This window comes from Panulirus ornatus, chromosome 36 (genome assembly GCF_036320965.1).
Source record: "Panulirus ornatus isolate Po-2019 chromosome 36, ASM3632096v1, whole genome shotgun sequence".
NCBI lineage: Eukaryota > Metazoa > Arthropoda > Malacostraca > Decapoda > Palinuridae > Panulirus > Panulirus ornatus.
The window spans coordinates 3,526,960-3,543,855 of NC_092259.1; the positions used below are offsets into that span (position 1 = coordinate 3,526,960).

Genomic DNA, 16,896 nt, shown 5'->3' on the forward strand with positions numbered 1-16,896 from the left:
GAAAAAAAAGAAAAGAAAACTCGTGCAGCTAGAGAGGAGTTGGCCATGGGTTAGGGGAGGGAGAAGTGGGGTGGGGGGAGTGGTTATTTGAGGTCATTATGTCCCAGGTGTAAACATAGGGTCATGCTGTGAGGAGGAAAGTGAAGAGGAACCTCATTACAACCGGTGACACTTGAAAGAATTATTGCTGTAGGGAGGAACGCACTTCTGGGAAAAGAAAATATGTGAAGGCAATTGTCTCTACTGCTCTCTATTTATTCCCCTTGTTGAAGTTAAGGCTCAGAGACGAAAACAAAAAAAATATCTTGTCTATAAACTTATTCATTTGTGCCTGTGAGGTTAGCATGAGGTAGAGAGACATATAGAGCATAGCTGTAACTGCACGGGTTCTACCTTCCGTGCTTTCCTCTCTGCCTGTGACTCAGCCACTGATCATTACCTGCGGTGAGGCACAAGTGTAATGGTATGACTAACGGTGTTCTTAGAATACAATCATTCCTGTATATGCTGCGTGTGTGCCGCTGTTTTCCTCTGACGATCTGTGTGGTTTTTTTGGGGGGGGAGTATTTTTTTGGTGTGTGTGCGTGTGTGTATGTGTCTGCATGTTTGTGTACAGACCAAAACTATGTATTGGTGTATGTCTATATATCTGTTCATATTCAAGTGTTAAAAGACGTTATACCAGTATTATTTGATCTTTCATGTCAATAAATGAGTCTTCATGAACTAAGGGTCATACACATAGCAAGGGTATCATATGTGGTCTTACAATTATCCCCAACTCCTGACGAAGGTGTTAAAGATTAGTGTGGATCTGGCTTGACGCTGGCGGGCGTTCATGAACCTGGTTATTTGGCCTTATCAACCAAATTCCTGTAGATATATAGAGGTGTTGAACTACGTACCAGAAGACGGGACTGGGTCCCTCTGAAAGTATGTTGATACCTTGTGACGTAAAAAATTATTTCAAGGGGAAGCGTCCCTTTGTGAATGTCAAAGCTTCTGTAATGCGTTACAGTCATTCCCTGTTTATAAGAGAAGCAATCTGGAATCTATCAGGAAGACAGAGCGAACTTCCTCACCGCAAGACACTTTCCTTTTCACCCAACAAGTTCTGTCAACAGATTTAACCCCGTGTAACTTTTTTTTTTTCGTGCGAAATTTGTGTGGCACAGACGAGGGATCGGTTTCATTTCTGGCCTCACGCTTGCAACACCTTGCCCATGGCCCCTACACCCTGCAGTAAGTGCGTAAAGTGTGGTTGTAAGTGCACGATTGACTCTACCGTCAAGTGGGGAGAGACTTCGAAAATGGTTCATTAGAAAGAAGTGGAAGAATTTTTTTTTTAGCTGCAACCGTGAAATGTTAAACACTAGGCAAGATATGGTTCTCATGTATAAGGTATTTTAACTAATGTTTTGTTCATGGAGGAAATGGTTCTCATATATAAGATATTTTAACTCATGCTTTGTATATGAGTTGGATATCTTTTTTTTTCCTTTGTCTCCGTCTGTCTACCACAGTGGTGGGTGGGGAGGAATCTTCTGCTTTACTATAATGTCTCTGTCTACATAGATATGCTGGAGGGAGGAGGAGCCTTCTTCTTTACTATCCTGTTTCGTCTACAGAGATTAGGAACATAGGACACCATTACTGTCCTCCAGCGGATGGCCTCTTTTGTAGACCACCAGGTCGCTTGTGTTCTGATTTTCCCCAATGCACTACCATGCATTTTTCCTCCTCAGATAACTTAGGCATAGACAATAAGGTCTTCTGTAAATGTCTTTCCCATGACATTTACACATTTAGAGATGAAATTAATATAAAAAAAAGATATACGTACATTATGTCGGACATTTATTAAAGATATAAAGGAGTGTTATGCCCCAAAAGCAGCACACACACACACACACACACACACACACTGTGTAGAACCCCCATGTTGTACAAATAGGTAATCGCAAACACATTCACCCCTACCCATTTACCTCAAGTCTCGTATCAGCCAGCATACACCCAGATTCACCCTCTGTATGCCTTCCCATTTACATACACATCTCCCTACACACATACCCACCACCACCCATACCTACACTCCCCGTACACTGACACGTATATAGATCTTTATCACCCCCTTATGTTTTAGTGTGGTAGGATGTATGTATGTATACGTTATCACACTGGTCAGGAGATCACACAACTTACAACACCACATATCACACTACATATTAAATCACACTACAAACATCACACTACATAGCTCCAGACTGTGAAGTCTGACTGTAAAAGTGTATATAACCATTCGAAAAGTGAAGGACATGAACCTATTACTACTGTTACTACAAGTCTTCCCTCGCTAGTCATATCTTCATAGACATATACATTCTAGTTAGTCTGTATGATAAAGCTGTTCCTCCGTAGCGAAAAGCACTACCAGTGATAGTTGTTTGAATGAATGCCTAGCTTCAGGTAACCCTTCCTTAGTGACAATATTCTAGAAATATCTAACGTATATACAGAAGTGGTTTCAAACTGCGTTAATGTAAATGGTACAGCGTGTGATTACAGCCAAGTTGTATGTAGTAAACACTGGGTTGTTTCCTATTGGTGAATACGTCGTTTCGTTGCTGGTTTGGTGCATTGTGTGAGTCATTTACGTCACGATGCGTTCGAGAGCCGTTTGGACTGTTTCTTCAAAATGTTCGGACTAAATAGCTTAACTTTGGGCATAACCTCAAAGGTTAGATATCCCGAACCGTTGAGAATGTCAGTGGATCCGAACCCTCTTGAACACAACGTTCGAAACAGTCCACGAAGATATCATACTTGTCAGTGAATCCTCACAGAAGAAATCGGAGGAGCAGTTAAGTCGCATTCACAGTCTCGAACCTTGAGACTCGCCAGTGTGCATCGTCATCATCGTGTTCGCCATGGCTTAGGTGTGGCGAGGAGGGAAGGTGATCTCACATGGTAATTATAATACCAAACTGCTTCTGGTCATGTAGCATATATGAGAAACGGATCACTTCATTGTTTCGTTATGTTTACCGTGAAAATGTCGAGTTTTTCAAGAACGGTTTACGAGTAGATGTTGTTGTTAGTTATTTGTTGTTATTTGTTGTTAATGCACGTAAACAATTTTGTTGTTGGATTAAGAGCAATACATATGTTTTGTTTACCGTTCACGGCTTGGTAAGAATAAGGGAGGTCTTTTGGGTCGTTAAAAGAATTTAATAGATTGTCACTTAACGGGAGCCATAGAACTTCCCATTTCAAACTTCAGAGAGCAATAAAATGTGAATCCTAGACAAAATAGAACATACTAGATAGCAGAAGCTGCTCTGTACACAAATATGTCTCCCTTGGCAAATTATTTTAGATTATGGCAACAGCTATTTTATTAGGGTTCATGATTTTGCCTTACAGGAATGTTATTACTATTGAGAAACACTCATATGAGTCTGAAAGTTAAAAATTTGTCGGGGTTGTATGAGAGCTGGATTTTCCCCATAGTTTCCTGGGAAAACAATAATTACTTGGTAGAATAACTGGCATTGCACAGCTTAGGCAGCTGGCTACTGGTGTTGCATAGCCTAGGCGGAGGGCTGATGGTGTTGCACAGCTTAGGCAGCTGGCTACTGGTGTTGCATAGCCTAGGCGGAGGGCTGATGGTGTTGCACAGCTTAGGTAGCTGGCTACTGGTGTTGCATAGCCTAGGCGAAGAGCCTCTACCGTTGTACCGCCGCCTAAGTGGCACAGCGCTGGCTTTGCACGGCGAAGGGGGTGCGAGTGTTGCATGGTGCTTGCGTTGCACAGCAGAAGCTGAGGGGCGCTTGCGTTGCACGTTCCGAAGTGGGGAAAGTTTGAGTTGCATATCGGAGGCGTTTGCGTTGCAAGACAGTGGTGGCGGGACGATCGCACTTGCACGTCAGGGTGTGGAGGAGGGGCAGTAGTTGCGCTGGCGAGGCGGAGCAGCCCTTGGTGGCGTTGGGCAGCCAAACAGACCGGTGTTCTCTGCTCGTCACAAACTTTAAGTGTCGTCACACTGACACCGTATATCAATATTTCATGGCTGGCTTGGGTAGGTAAGGTCCATCAGTCACTGTACACCATGCAACTAACTCGGTAACTTGTTCGCTACTTCGTCAACTTTAACAAGAATGTCGGCGTAACGTGTCGCTGACAAGCACTCCGTCGACCTACTGTGTGCACTCTCGACGGATTTAAACTGATCGCAAGCATAAAAATCACAAATTGACTCTATCTCTGATGATTACAGAATATTCAGTCGTTTCGTATCCTTTCTTAATTCCTTAAAGGCGAAAAAAAAGATAGTTCATTAATACCCTCTCTGAAGTTGATTCAATACAGGACAAGCCTATAGTCGTCAAAAACGTAGGTATTTTGAAATGATAATGATACGGGGAAATGTTTGAACAAGAGCTTTAATCTTTTTAGGTATATAATAAACTTCCTGCGTGACTGATGCTTAAGTAGGTCCATTTTAGGTAATTAAAAGCTAGGAACGTTAAGCTAACGACGAGACAATGGCCCATTAACCTCACTCGAATGACTGGTTATTAGGCTAAATTAGCCAGAGGCAGTGGTAAGGCATGACTACCTCACCTCCTCCGGGTCACGCACACGAACCGCTACACCGCCCTCACCTACTGCACTGATGTAGCGGATCACTGTACAACCTCTAACACCCTGTAGTAATGTAGCGAATCATTATACATCCTCCTCCGCTTACTACAGTAATGTAGTGCACCCCTACACACACGTCCCACCCACTACAGTAATGTAGTTCACCCCTACACACACATTCCATCCACTACAGTATTGATGTGCACCCCTACACACACATTCCATCCACTACAGTATTGTTGTGCACCCCAACACACACATTCCATCCACTACAGTAATGTAGCGCACCCCTACACACACACATTCCACCCACTACACTAATGTAGTACACCCCTGCACACACATTCCATCTAATACAGTAATGTAGCGCACCCCTACACACACATTCCACCCACTACGGTAATGTAGTGCACCACTACACTACTACCTCCAACCACTACAGTATTGTAGTGTACTGTTATACAATCTCCTCCGGGATACTGAATGAAGAATCACGTCTTAATCTATAAAGTATTAATTTAAACTGTTGCAACTGGAACTCAGGCGTTAGGTAACGGATCCATAAAGAAAAATATAAAAGTATTTGTAGTGACATAAAATCTAGTCTGTGTTTACATCGATTTAACTGAATACTTATCCTTCTACAGGTACGTGCTGGCCACGTCCTTCATGCAGATCATGCGTCCTGCCCAGATTTTTAGACAATGCCCTGTATCACCTACAAGACATGCAAGAAGATGAAGTGAAGAATGGGAGGAGATCAGGTGTTGTCTGTTCCCTACGATGGCTATATCAACATGTGGTAAGTAGACGTCAGGTTAGAGGTAGAGGTACTTTACTGCCCATGAAATACCCAATGTGTAGTTGGTTGTTTGGTACTGCCAGTTTCACTAGGGCCTTGTATTATTGCACTGCATATGTAAACTCTACCTTTAAACCTAATGCAAGTGAGGTCTGCATTTTCTAATGGGTTTACCAAAGGCTAAAGTATTATGTGAAGGTTCACTTGTGATTTGTTCTATACCACAGTATTGGTTCATTATGTACGTTTCTTACTTTTCAACACCTGAGGACATTACATTAGTGTGAATGCCATATTCAGATGCCGTCCACAACCACCATTTGGTAGATCGCCAAAGAGATTGTAGAATATAATGTAGAAATACAGACCATAGCAATCTGCACGAATTCCCTCTAAGCGTTGAGAGTATATTCAACACATTTCTTAACTTCTTTCATACTTGATCGCCATTTCTCGCTTTTGCGAGATAGCGCCTGGAACAGACTAAGGCCACTGCCCCTCACATCCATTCTCAAGTCGTCTTGTACAGTGCATTACACCACAGCCTTCACATTTATTATTGTATTAACCCTACATTTACCCCGTCCCTCGTAACCGCAGAGTTGACATCGAAAGATATAGTTTTAAAGGGTAATAGCGTAATATCTCACATCATCCAGTCTCTGTAGCTAAATGATCCCATAAGAAGCATTAATATCAAACATAAAGATGGCGTCTGTTATCCAGACTTCTTCCCTCGCGGGGTATGGTATATAATCGTGGGGGAGGGCCGCCCACCATCTCGGAACTCTTACTCTCTAAACCACATAATAGCGCAGCCGACAGAGCACGAGTGGAAAATTACCAGAATCATTGCAGCGATGAATCTTAGATTTAATAGTAGAAAAAGTGAAATTATAGGTCTTGTTTGTAGATGATTCTTAAAGATTAAGAAAAAAACTCGAAAGTGACTTTAAAGGAAACGAAATTTAAGAAAAAAAATAACTAGAAAGTGACTTTAAAGAAAACGAAGTTTAAAAGCTTCACTTTTTGAGGAAAGGGATACATAACGGTAAATCCTCTTGCGTCTGAGTTGCATATAATCTATGGGAAGAAGCTGTAATACGCGTGCACCTGATTTCAAGGTTAACCCCAGATGTACAGGTAGACAGACCAGGTTGAGAGCACAGAGCGGAATTATACCTGTCACAGCGGATGGCCATTTGTTGCAAGTAATATACGAAGAATCAAGTTAAAAGACTTTTGATCCAATTTACCTGAGAGGATAGTGGTGTGGCACTACTCTACAGGGGTGGATAAAATCCTGTATGTGTGGGATAGCTGCTCTCAAGAGAATTACGACGCCTATAGAGAACTCGATTGCTTTTCGTAATTAGAATTTGTTCATTTTGTGGCGTTCCAGCATATGGAGGATATGTTTTAGGGCATACACTTTTGTTACTGCAGGGTTTCATTGTAAAGTGGGAAACGAGTGACATAGCGAGGTATGGTGAGAAAGGAAGGGGGGTTTTTTATATTAGGGAATTCAAGTTAACCCTTTCCCCAGTCCAAGGTGTTGCACAGGTCTGAGTTACGGCAGAGGGAAGGATGGAATTGAGACAGAGGATGTTGCACGAATGGACGGAGCCACGTACAGGGACGGGGGTCTGGAGGTGTCGTATGTGTGTGCCCCAGTCGCTTGGTGTCTGTTAGGGTGGTGGTGAAGAATTAACTTTCTCCTCCCAGCGACACGTTCAGATCCTACGCTGTAGGAAGTGTGGGTTTACTCACAGTATTCGTCTAAAATAGGGAATCTGGAATTGGAAGTGAAATATTAGAAAAGTGATAGTCAAGTGCTGTATTGTGTGTGTGCGTAGGGAGGGTAGTGATTCAGTGCCAGCTAACCATGTGATAGGAAGAAGAGGCTCAAACCTGATCGAAGGAGGGGAACGTGACATCCACTGTAGTGTGTTAATAGCATTGACAATCCGTGTACTGCACCCAGGTAGTAGTGCCTCCCTTGTCGATGGTTGCCTATCGTTCACCTGTCGACCGTGAGTGTCGTCACGCAACGTCTTCCTTTCAGTCACATCCGAAACGAAAAAAAAAAAAATAGTTTTAGCCCCTCAAGCCTCTTGCTATACCTCAAGTGGACCTTTGTTCACTCGGCATCTTTCGAAGTGGTGTTCACCGCCTGTATTGTCACACTCTCTTTAGAAAGCTGAGAGTTATGTTGTTCTTTTTTCCCACAGTGATCAGTTTTATAGCTTCGGTCCTCTTTGTCTCTTTATATCTAGTACCATTTTAATCGCCTTCCTCTGAAACTGTTAAGTTTGTTTTCGTGATGTGACTAGACTGGTGAAGCTTATTCTCATGCACGTTTGTGGCGACCACATTCTAGAAGCATATTGTAATTTGGGTATAAGTCATTGAGATTCTTACAAATCTCTTTTCCCTTTGTTCTTAACTAACAGAACTTTCCTCCTCCACTATTCTTCTGATTTATGTACATTTCTTTCTGCAAGACTCTGAGGCGTTCTGTCTTTATGCTTAGCATTTGCTTGAGTGGAACTTTAGCCACTCTGGAGGTACTTTTGATTGTTGTTGTATTCCTTGTCATTCCTTCCTTGTAACCTTAGATGTAAACATTGATGTGTGACTCCAGACCTTCCAACAAGTCCGTTACATATATGGAGAAATAGATATTTACAATCAGAGAAGGATAAGAGGCACATATCAAACCAATTACTTGATAATTTTTGTCAAAAATTTGATTTAGGTGGACGAAGAATAAGATCTTAATCAGCCAACAGTTTGATACTGTCTGTGTTTATTACATATATCATGGCTGAATTCATCTAACAATTGTTTGCATTTCCTGCAAGGAATCGCTTTATAGGTATAGTTTTGCAGTTATAGAGCGTACATATTGAAACTATACGTAACTTGTTTAGCATATGTTTTTTTAAGACTCCGTCCTATACCTGCGACAGTTTGGAAAATATTGGAACAAGATTGTTGTCCACTACTGCTTTCGACAGAACCGACCGAGAGGAATCGTTACAGTACTCTTAAATTTGAACGATTGCCATGCAGAGAGCACGGTGAGAGGTCTTGTTGTATGCCTTCTGAAGTTCTATCCGTTAAAATGAGTGAAAATTAAGGTTATTGGGCTTGCGTTTTCGAAACTGTGTCGATTATTGATCCTGAGGTAACTAAAAGGCCAAGTGTAATAGTAGCCTTACTGGATTTCTTAGTGACCTAAATGGTCCTATGGGAGGTCTTGCTTTAGTGTTCCTAAACATGAGACCACCAATGATTGAGACAGTCCCAGGAGGTGGTCTTCGTGCAGCCTTGTTGAGATTGTGACATTAGTGGTCGAAGCAGGCAAGGGGTGATTGAGTCGCACAATACAGCACTTGTCTGACTTTCTATCAGTTCTAAATAGTAAGTAAACTCAAATATTCTCCAGGGAAGAGTCTGAACTTGCCGCTGGTCTAATAGAGCTAGTTGGTTCCCAGGTCCTCCTTGACAGACACCGAGAGACTGGGACCCATCCAACATACACAGACGTGCTCAGATACCCACCTGACTCAGTCCATCATTGCGACATCCGCCTGTCTCATTTCCAACCTCCCCTCCGCAGCACTTCAGACACACGAACAACATCTTGGAATGGTAAAACGGAGCAAATGTAAAGATCCTTTTTTTGGTTGATTGCATATTAACTACATACTTGAATAAAAGGAATTAGCACCTTTTTCAGAACTTTAGGCTTTACCCAAGGATGAATACGAAATAATACTTCATCTGATATTACTTTATTTAAAACGTCATATTTTGGATTCCATCTGTTTCCTCTAAAAAGAGGTAGCATCACACTTCAACATGAAGCATTATAAAGTACGATATAAACACTAATGTAACTATCTAACGTAGATAAACATATCCTTTGGTTCATATAAGAAATGTGATGTTGACATAACATTGGTCCTCGTATAGACCTGACAAATTTACAATTCATTTACATTTGTGCTGTTAATACTGGGCTTTGTGTAATGCAGTGTACTGTACCAGTAAAATGCATATAATCACTCATAAACCATCAAAATTTCATATTAATTCATTATACAAAATTCATGGATTTAATGCAAACTTAAACGCTCACACTTGAGCACGACGGAAGAAGGCTCGAGTATTTATTAATGGTTGCATTTCTGATCTTGACCCTTTTGGGACTGGTCAAAGGCCAGACTAAAATACTCATGGGTTCTACACCGTCATGCTGAAGGGATCATCAAATAGAAACCAACTCTGGGCAGTGTACAATATAGGTCACATGTGGGTCTAGGAATGTTAGATGAGACGTAACCATAAGGTAGGTTAAGAGCGGGGAGAGTTTTGAGCAGGGAAGATATAGGTAAAAGAAGGATAACCTGTGTGAAACTTATACGAAAAGGAAGGAAGAAGTGAGGAACAAAATATGAAAAGAGTTTTGAATATGCTAATCTAAGCATATGCTTGAAAAAACTTGCTGGCTTGAAAACTTTTGCTGGCTTGGGGTCTTTAGTTGTAACAGAAGTATACAATGAAAATCTGTAAAACAATGCGAAATATGAATTTCAGCATTTTTCACCGCAATTGTTTACGATAAGTCTACACTGCTGATTTTCATTCCTCTGCCTTATTAAGCATATACAAGTCCATTTACCCTAGAATGCCCAACACATGTTTAGGATTCAGCAGAATGGAATAAAAGATACACAATGAGGATTCTGCAGAATAGGTTAAAGGTTACAATGAGGAAATGGGGTACAGTTGGTGTACACAGATGAGGAAAAATGACACAAAATGTACAGAAACTAAAGCTGTTGCCATTTGCAAGTGCAAGAAACTGTTAAAAGTATGATAACAGGAGCTATGGTTCTTGTCATAAGTCCCGCCATCATACATAATTTCGCCTGTTTTTCTGCACTGGGAGATGGCAGCTGCTTCATCCTTCCTCATTCTAATATTTGTTGATCCTGTTTTGATACTTTTGGTCAGTTAGTACGAGCACACGTTCAAAGTCGTCACTGCTAATATAAAACCATCAGTTTTGTGCGCATGCATGTCCTTTGAGAGCATAGGTACGTAAACTTTCGGAGTAAATCCATACCATAAGTACGTCGTAGTCCGGGGAAGACATCTTTCAAAGACTAGGTTTCTGGCTATGGCCTGTATCCACTGTCCTTACCTGAAGGTGTGGCACCTGTACAGATCATTGGTTTGCATATACAATGTCCTAACCTGACACTATGGAGCCCCTACCAGTCACAAGTTAGATTATTCAAAAAGTTAGCTATACTACAGACACTTAACCTGGATGACAGGCTGGTGAAGTTACGCGTTGATGGACTGTGGTAAACTATAAGGGGCACGGGTACATTTGGTTAGGTTCTAGAGGTTGAGGGAGGGTTGTGTTTGACGTATGCCAACACTGCTCTTACTTTGGGTGGCTCGGATGCATACATTCTGCAGACATCTAGCACACATTCTCTACCCATATCCAGCGTATTTTGGTAAAACATGTTTCATACTTCGTGCAGCTTATTTCAAATTTTTGCTCACTAAATTCATTCGCGAGACCAGTCATTCACGTACACAGTGGTAGATATTGCGTCCAACTCTCAGTCATTTCCCTGAACATTCCTAGCAATCATCCTCTAAATCTTCCTCAATCTTTCCCGATCAAACTCTATTCCTTGTACCCTTCTGCTGTACTGATAAATGTCTTCTTCACCAACCTATCATTTCTCATACGTTCAACGTGACTATACCGATCTAAGACTTCCATCCATCATCGTAATCCTGACTTCTATTTTTTGATCTTTCTCTGCCTATTTACATTTGGGTTTCACGACCATACATCATCGCTGGGACAAGTAATCCTTCATGCAAGCTTCTTGCTCACCACGATTTTATTTTCCTTTCACCACAACTTTCTATTCACTTCCACGTTCTCCCTTCCATGACGGCTTGCCACATCCGTTTCCCCACAACCATCCTTGCTGAACTATACAGTAGCAACTTACAGTAGTAATTCACTGTGTACACTGATCATATACTGATTTCTCATTTCAAAAATCTATCATCTCTTTACTTTCATTCACTTTCAGCATCCTTCTCCTCCTTCATACATAAAAAAGCGGGCACTCCACTTTTTTCAACTACTCCTCTGGTTTAACCAACACTGTATCATCTGCATACAACTACCGCAACTTCACTGTTTCAACAAGTTTGAATATCGCACTGCAGTCATTCTCCCTTACTGTAAAATCACGTAATACACGATACAGACACATTAAATAACCACAATGACATCACACAACCGTGAGACACTCCCTTTTTTCAGACATTCCCAGGTACCATGACTTATTCTCATACAAGCACGATTTCCACCATAAAAGCTCTTAACAGCACTCTCGTCTTATGTAAACACGGCACAGAAATACTCTTTACACTTTTAAAGTTACATTTGACATCAGGACGAAAATATCTGAGTGTACGCCGACCTTTTCAAGTTAATAAGTGATCATTCTGAGACCTATCGTTCACTGGTGTAAAGATCGTTTTTGTTGTGTGTGGACATTTCAAAGTCTCTCCCTCCATTTGTCCGAATACAAAAATCTGATCCACACTCCCTCTCTTCCCTTCCTGAACTCTTATTCATCAAGTGGTACACAAACTCTTTTACTACACAAATCACTATCCCACCAAACACTTTATCCAGTATGCAAAGGAGACTTTTTCCTCCAAAGTCTGACAGAATTGTTTCCTTCCGTTATAGTGGAAAAATGATTGCATTTACGCAATCGGGTACCTGATCATTTTTCCACGCATGTGTGCATATTTCCATCATTTTAACCGAGTTGCAATTTCAGTGTACACTTCTTTCTCACTATCATTCCGTCTATACTCTGTGTCTAGACCACACCTTGAATATAATGCTCTTCTTCTTTTTTCCTATATCTCACTACCTGTTGTTCTTTCAGATCTCTTCCTACTGCCAGAACACTCCTTTTTCACCATCTCCAATCAGTTCTTAAAAATGTTCAACCTTTTTAAAGTTCTTGTAGTACTAAAGTTCTCCCAGGCTTTGCCTAATGCTTTCACTCCACACACACACACACACACATACAACTCTTCAGCATTTACATGTCTTCCTTAGCGCTTCATTTTGATTTTCCCCCATTCAGAGGTCATTTACTTTCCATCCTTACACGGGTTTTTAATGTTTGCCATCCCTTCATCACAATTAACTGTATATTCGGCTTCATCACATCTTTCTCAGACAATTTCAATCATTCCAATTTAATATGAAGGGCTCTAATTTACAACTAACCCAGGACCACTTTTCGTAAAAGAATTCTAGTGTTACCCAGGACCTTTGCAAAGAAGGCTCCTGCAGCCCAAGGCCGCGCTACTGAAAGTAGCAGGGAAATGTACGACTCCTATAAAGTTCTATGACGAGAATGTACAAATAAAGCGTCGCGAAAGGTGACTTTTCACTCGCGATGCAACCTCGAGCAGGCAGAGTCCAGTAACACTCAAGACATGGGATAACTTGTTCTTATCAACAGCTCTTGTTTGCTAAGTTGCGTTTCCCAGTAGGGAACTCTTGGAGCTGATTACATTCAGGGCAAACTAAGATGTTCCAATATAAAAACATTCTTCGTGAGAACTGGTAAACCTGAGAATTTCAAGAAATCGGCCAATGCCACCCCACGTACCAGCGCGCCAGGAACTAACCTGCCTCCTCCTCCAGGGATTCAACGTCGAGAGAGAGAGAGAGAAAAAAAGTGTTAAATGTTGACGGAGCCGGTTGGAAGAGCTCATTATGCCGGTAATTGGCAGGACAGCCTATAAAGGCACATCCGGGACCCGTTCTCTAAGTGACTGGCTGTCTGGGGGGGGAAAGGGGAAGTGTTTGGGATTCGTAAGGGCGAAAGAAACTTCTCCAAAAATTTTTATCATGCTAAAATACAACAGACTAATTGTTAGGTGAAGAAGAGGGTAGTGGTGGTGGAATGGCCTCAGTGAACCGGGCTTAGGAATATGTCATATTTCTAACGTACAAATCATCTGGCTCAACCAATGCTGTTAATTCAATCGGTTTCAAAATCAGTATAACACACCCCGTTCCCTTGTATGTTATCATCTCGAGCGAACACATTGCCGCAGGGGTTCCTACATGACATACATGGCCGTAGACTCGGTGTCAATGTATATAACTTGGGGAAGTGAACTGCTTCTGTAATACACTGGTGGAGGAGACCCTGATGTACTGCTTTATATATATATGGGCAAAGTTTGTGACTTTATGGTACACGGCATTTGAAAGTTATAGGTTATGTCACACCCCCTTGACAATAAAGACACCACGAAATAAAAAAATAATAATAATAGTACAGATATACGATACTAGCCTAGCCCTTGTATGACACCTATGAATTAATTTGTGTGTAGCCAATATAGCGAAGCAAATATTATTCAAAATGGCTGAATATTATTCAAACTGGGCTGCTTTCACAATCAAAAGTCTACAAACAATTGCATTATCTACCATTCGCTCGCCTTCGCCAAATACAAAACTTTGCAGTGAATATGGAACCAGACAAATGACTGTTTACTGTGTCCTTTCACGTGTGCTAATCTCAACATAATAGTCTTAGTGTTTATAATCATCATCAGCTTGGCAAATGAAGATTACAGGTCAAGTTGTTGCTCAACACTATGTCCAATACGACCAGTTTGGCTGAGTGAGGAAAGTGAGGTGGTAATTGATACTCGGTAACAACGAAGATCAAATGTATGGCTGAGGGGGGAAAAAAAAAAACTATGACAGCATTAACCCAGAACCTTGTTCCCTCTTGTCTCTGTCTTCGACATGATACTCTCTCTCTTGGAGTCTGTACAAAAATCTGTCTTCACCACACTTTCTACGTATAGATTTATCGAATATTTTTGTTGGCTATTTATCACCCAAATGCATAGGTATACACTCGGCCATGTGACATAGTCTTTATGTACACTTTAAACGTTTAAACAATATACACTCCTACTAACCCCATCTTTCCCCACTTTTCACTAACTTTACATATATAGTAATGACCCATCTTCACCTCGTACCTAACATGAATAAAACAAACTCTCACAACATATTTCTACTATCTTACCCATGGTTCACGTTGATCCCAGGTTAGAATGCAACTTTGCTCAGAAGTTTTTCAAAATAAGTTTTATCCTAATTTATTCAGTTACGTATTCAGTACGGAAAGAATCCTACACAAATGCGGCATCGTGTCTTATATAAAACTATGATCATCATTGTTTTATGCACTATACTCTTCCTTCTCTGAGGTTGTCCCATTTATCCACCAATCTTGATTGATTATTCTCGCATTTCCCAAACTTCAGTCTTATGTTCTCCACCGGACTTTTAACTACCAAAGATAAGCATCACCGAAGTGAAGGACTAAGTTCATGTTCTCTCTGATTTCGATACACCGCACTGTTAAAGTTGCGTCTTGCATCAACTCGTGATTGATCTGAGCGCGTGTTACCTGTCTTTTCGTTATCATCTATTTGTTGTCAATCTCTTGGAATTACGGACTGTCGCTGTCAAACACTGGTCCGTGATTTGGTACATTTTCCATTTAATTTCCGTAGGTACGATGTTTTTGCACTCTTCCACTCCCTTGGCCACCGGTGATACCTCCTCTATCATCTCCTGAGATCAACTTGAGTGTGTGGGCAGCATAAGTACACTCATTCTTATCTGGACGTTTAGATTTGCATGGAATTGGATCCTTCAAAGTTTTTGTTTCCTGTTGTCTATGATAGTTCATATTCCTAGAACTTTCTCTTCTCTCTAGTTTGTCTGGGACTTGTACTTCGAAATTTGGCCTTTCGCTCCCTGGATATTTCTTACTCTATCGTATCCCTTCTGTCCTTGCTTAAGTTTGCTTCTTGTTCTATAAAATTTCCGTTCTGCCTCATTGTGGTGAGCTTTCTTGTATCCTTAAGATGATCTGTACATTGTAACATCAGCATTTTCATAACCATATTTCTCCCGATAGTTGAGCCACATTTAACGTAACCCCTCGCCATTTCCTTCCATTGGCATCCATAGTGTCTGTATTCTGTCTCTCCTCAGTGTTCTTCTTTTGTTTGCCATTTTCTGACTGAACTCTCTAGTTTATATCCTTGAGAAATTTCTTCACCATCCTAACATCTCTTTGGGGTCTGGCTTCCTCAGATCATTTCCTGACCGCAGGACGTGATCGGGGAAAGTTACCAATGCCACACAACCGAACATTAACAGATCCAGTATTTCTCGTGAATCGGTCCTCCAGACACACTGATAATGTGAAAAGTCGGTGCAAAGAAGATTTGCCAGAAGACATTCTGAAGACTTTCTGAGTAGTACTGTCCTTCTTGCAATCCTTTGATTGTCTTGTTTTCTGAAGTTCGTTACTATCTTCTACATCAGCCACACGACCGTACAACCCCCTAAACACCTCGCCATGACTTCCGAGACGTTAAGACCTATGGGTATAATTGCCTCTGACTTTCACCCATCAGCTTCTGATAATAGCTCAAGCCATCATATCTAAGGCTCAGGCCGTCTTCCTCGAGGGAATGGGGGGAGGGAGGGTGTTCTAAAGCTTCCGTCACAAAGTTATCATGACAACATAACTCGATGACTTAATACTCGCCCAACACTAATTTGTTTGCTCCCGTTCCTTTTGCCCCTCAATCCCTTTCACAAATCTCACTACCTTGCCCTTGACTGGGAGTGTAATTAATCTCCCCAACCATTCACTTGTCACCTTCTCCCCGCAACGTGTCATTATTTCATGGCTGTATCAACTGTCCGTGTGACACAAAGGGAGTAATTCTGTTCCTCCTAGGCATTCCACCCTTCTAGCCTGTGTATCGATCGGCGCTCTTTCTCCCGCTGCTATATTTACATGTTACAATATTCCATTTGTGACCTTTCGCTACTCGTGCCTCCACCTTCATCTGTCTATCATCTCCCATCCATTTTTTATCCGATAATCCGTCGCTGTTCCATCCAGCAACGTTGATGCGTCCCTTCTACAACAGCTACTACGCGCTTAACTCACCAGCTACCTCAATCACCTGTCCCGCTTACAACCTTACAATGATCTCCTCAGTTTCAGTACGACCTGCACCACTCTCGTCTCACTCTACCACCCGTCCTGTACAACAGACCTGTCATTATCCAACCCACATATTCACTGCTCCACTTCTATCCCAGACAAACGTCGCTTCACATTCCCATGTTGATATCCTGCTACACTCACTCCCACATATTTGACCTGTTGTCCTCCCGCTTCATACATATTTGAAGTCTTTTTCATTCCATCACTTGTCGCTCTCCCCCACCACAAACACTAGTC

General features: G+C 41.5%; 1 protein-coding gene across 2 annotated transcripts in view; it reads left to right on the plus strand.

Annotated features, from left to right (window-relative positions):
• The first annotated feature begins 2,898 nt into the window (after positions 1-2,898).
• The window catches only part of LOC139760261 (uncharacterized), a 79,509-nt gene continuing 65,511 nt past the window's right edge, over positions 2,899-16,896 (plus strand). For both annotated transcript variants that reach the window (XR_011715284.1, XM_071683199.1), the window contains exons 1-2: positions 2,899-2,970; positions 5,295-5,449. Coding sequence is in view for 1 of the 2 variants with exons in the window: in XM_071683199.1 (XP_071539300.1) it covers positions 5,375-5,449 (75 nt within the window). In the remaining variant the exon portion in view is untranslated. The remainder of the gene's footprint in view (positions 2,971-5,294; positions 5,450-16,896) is intronic.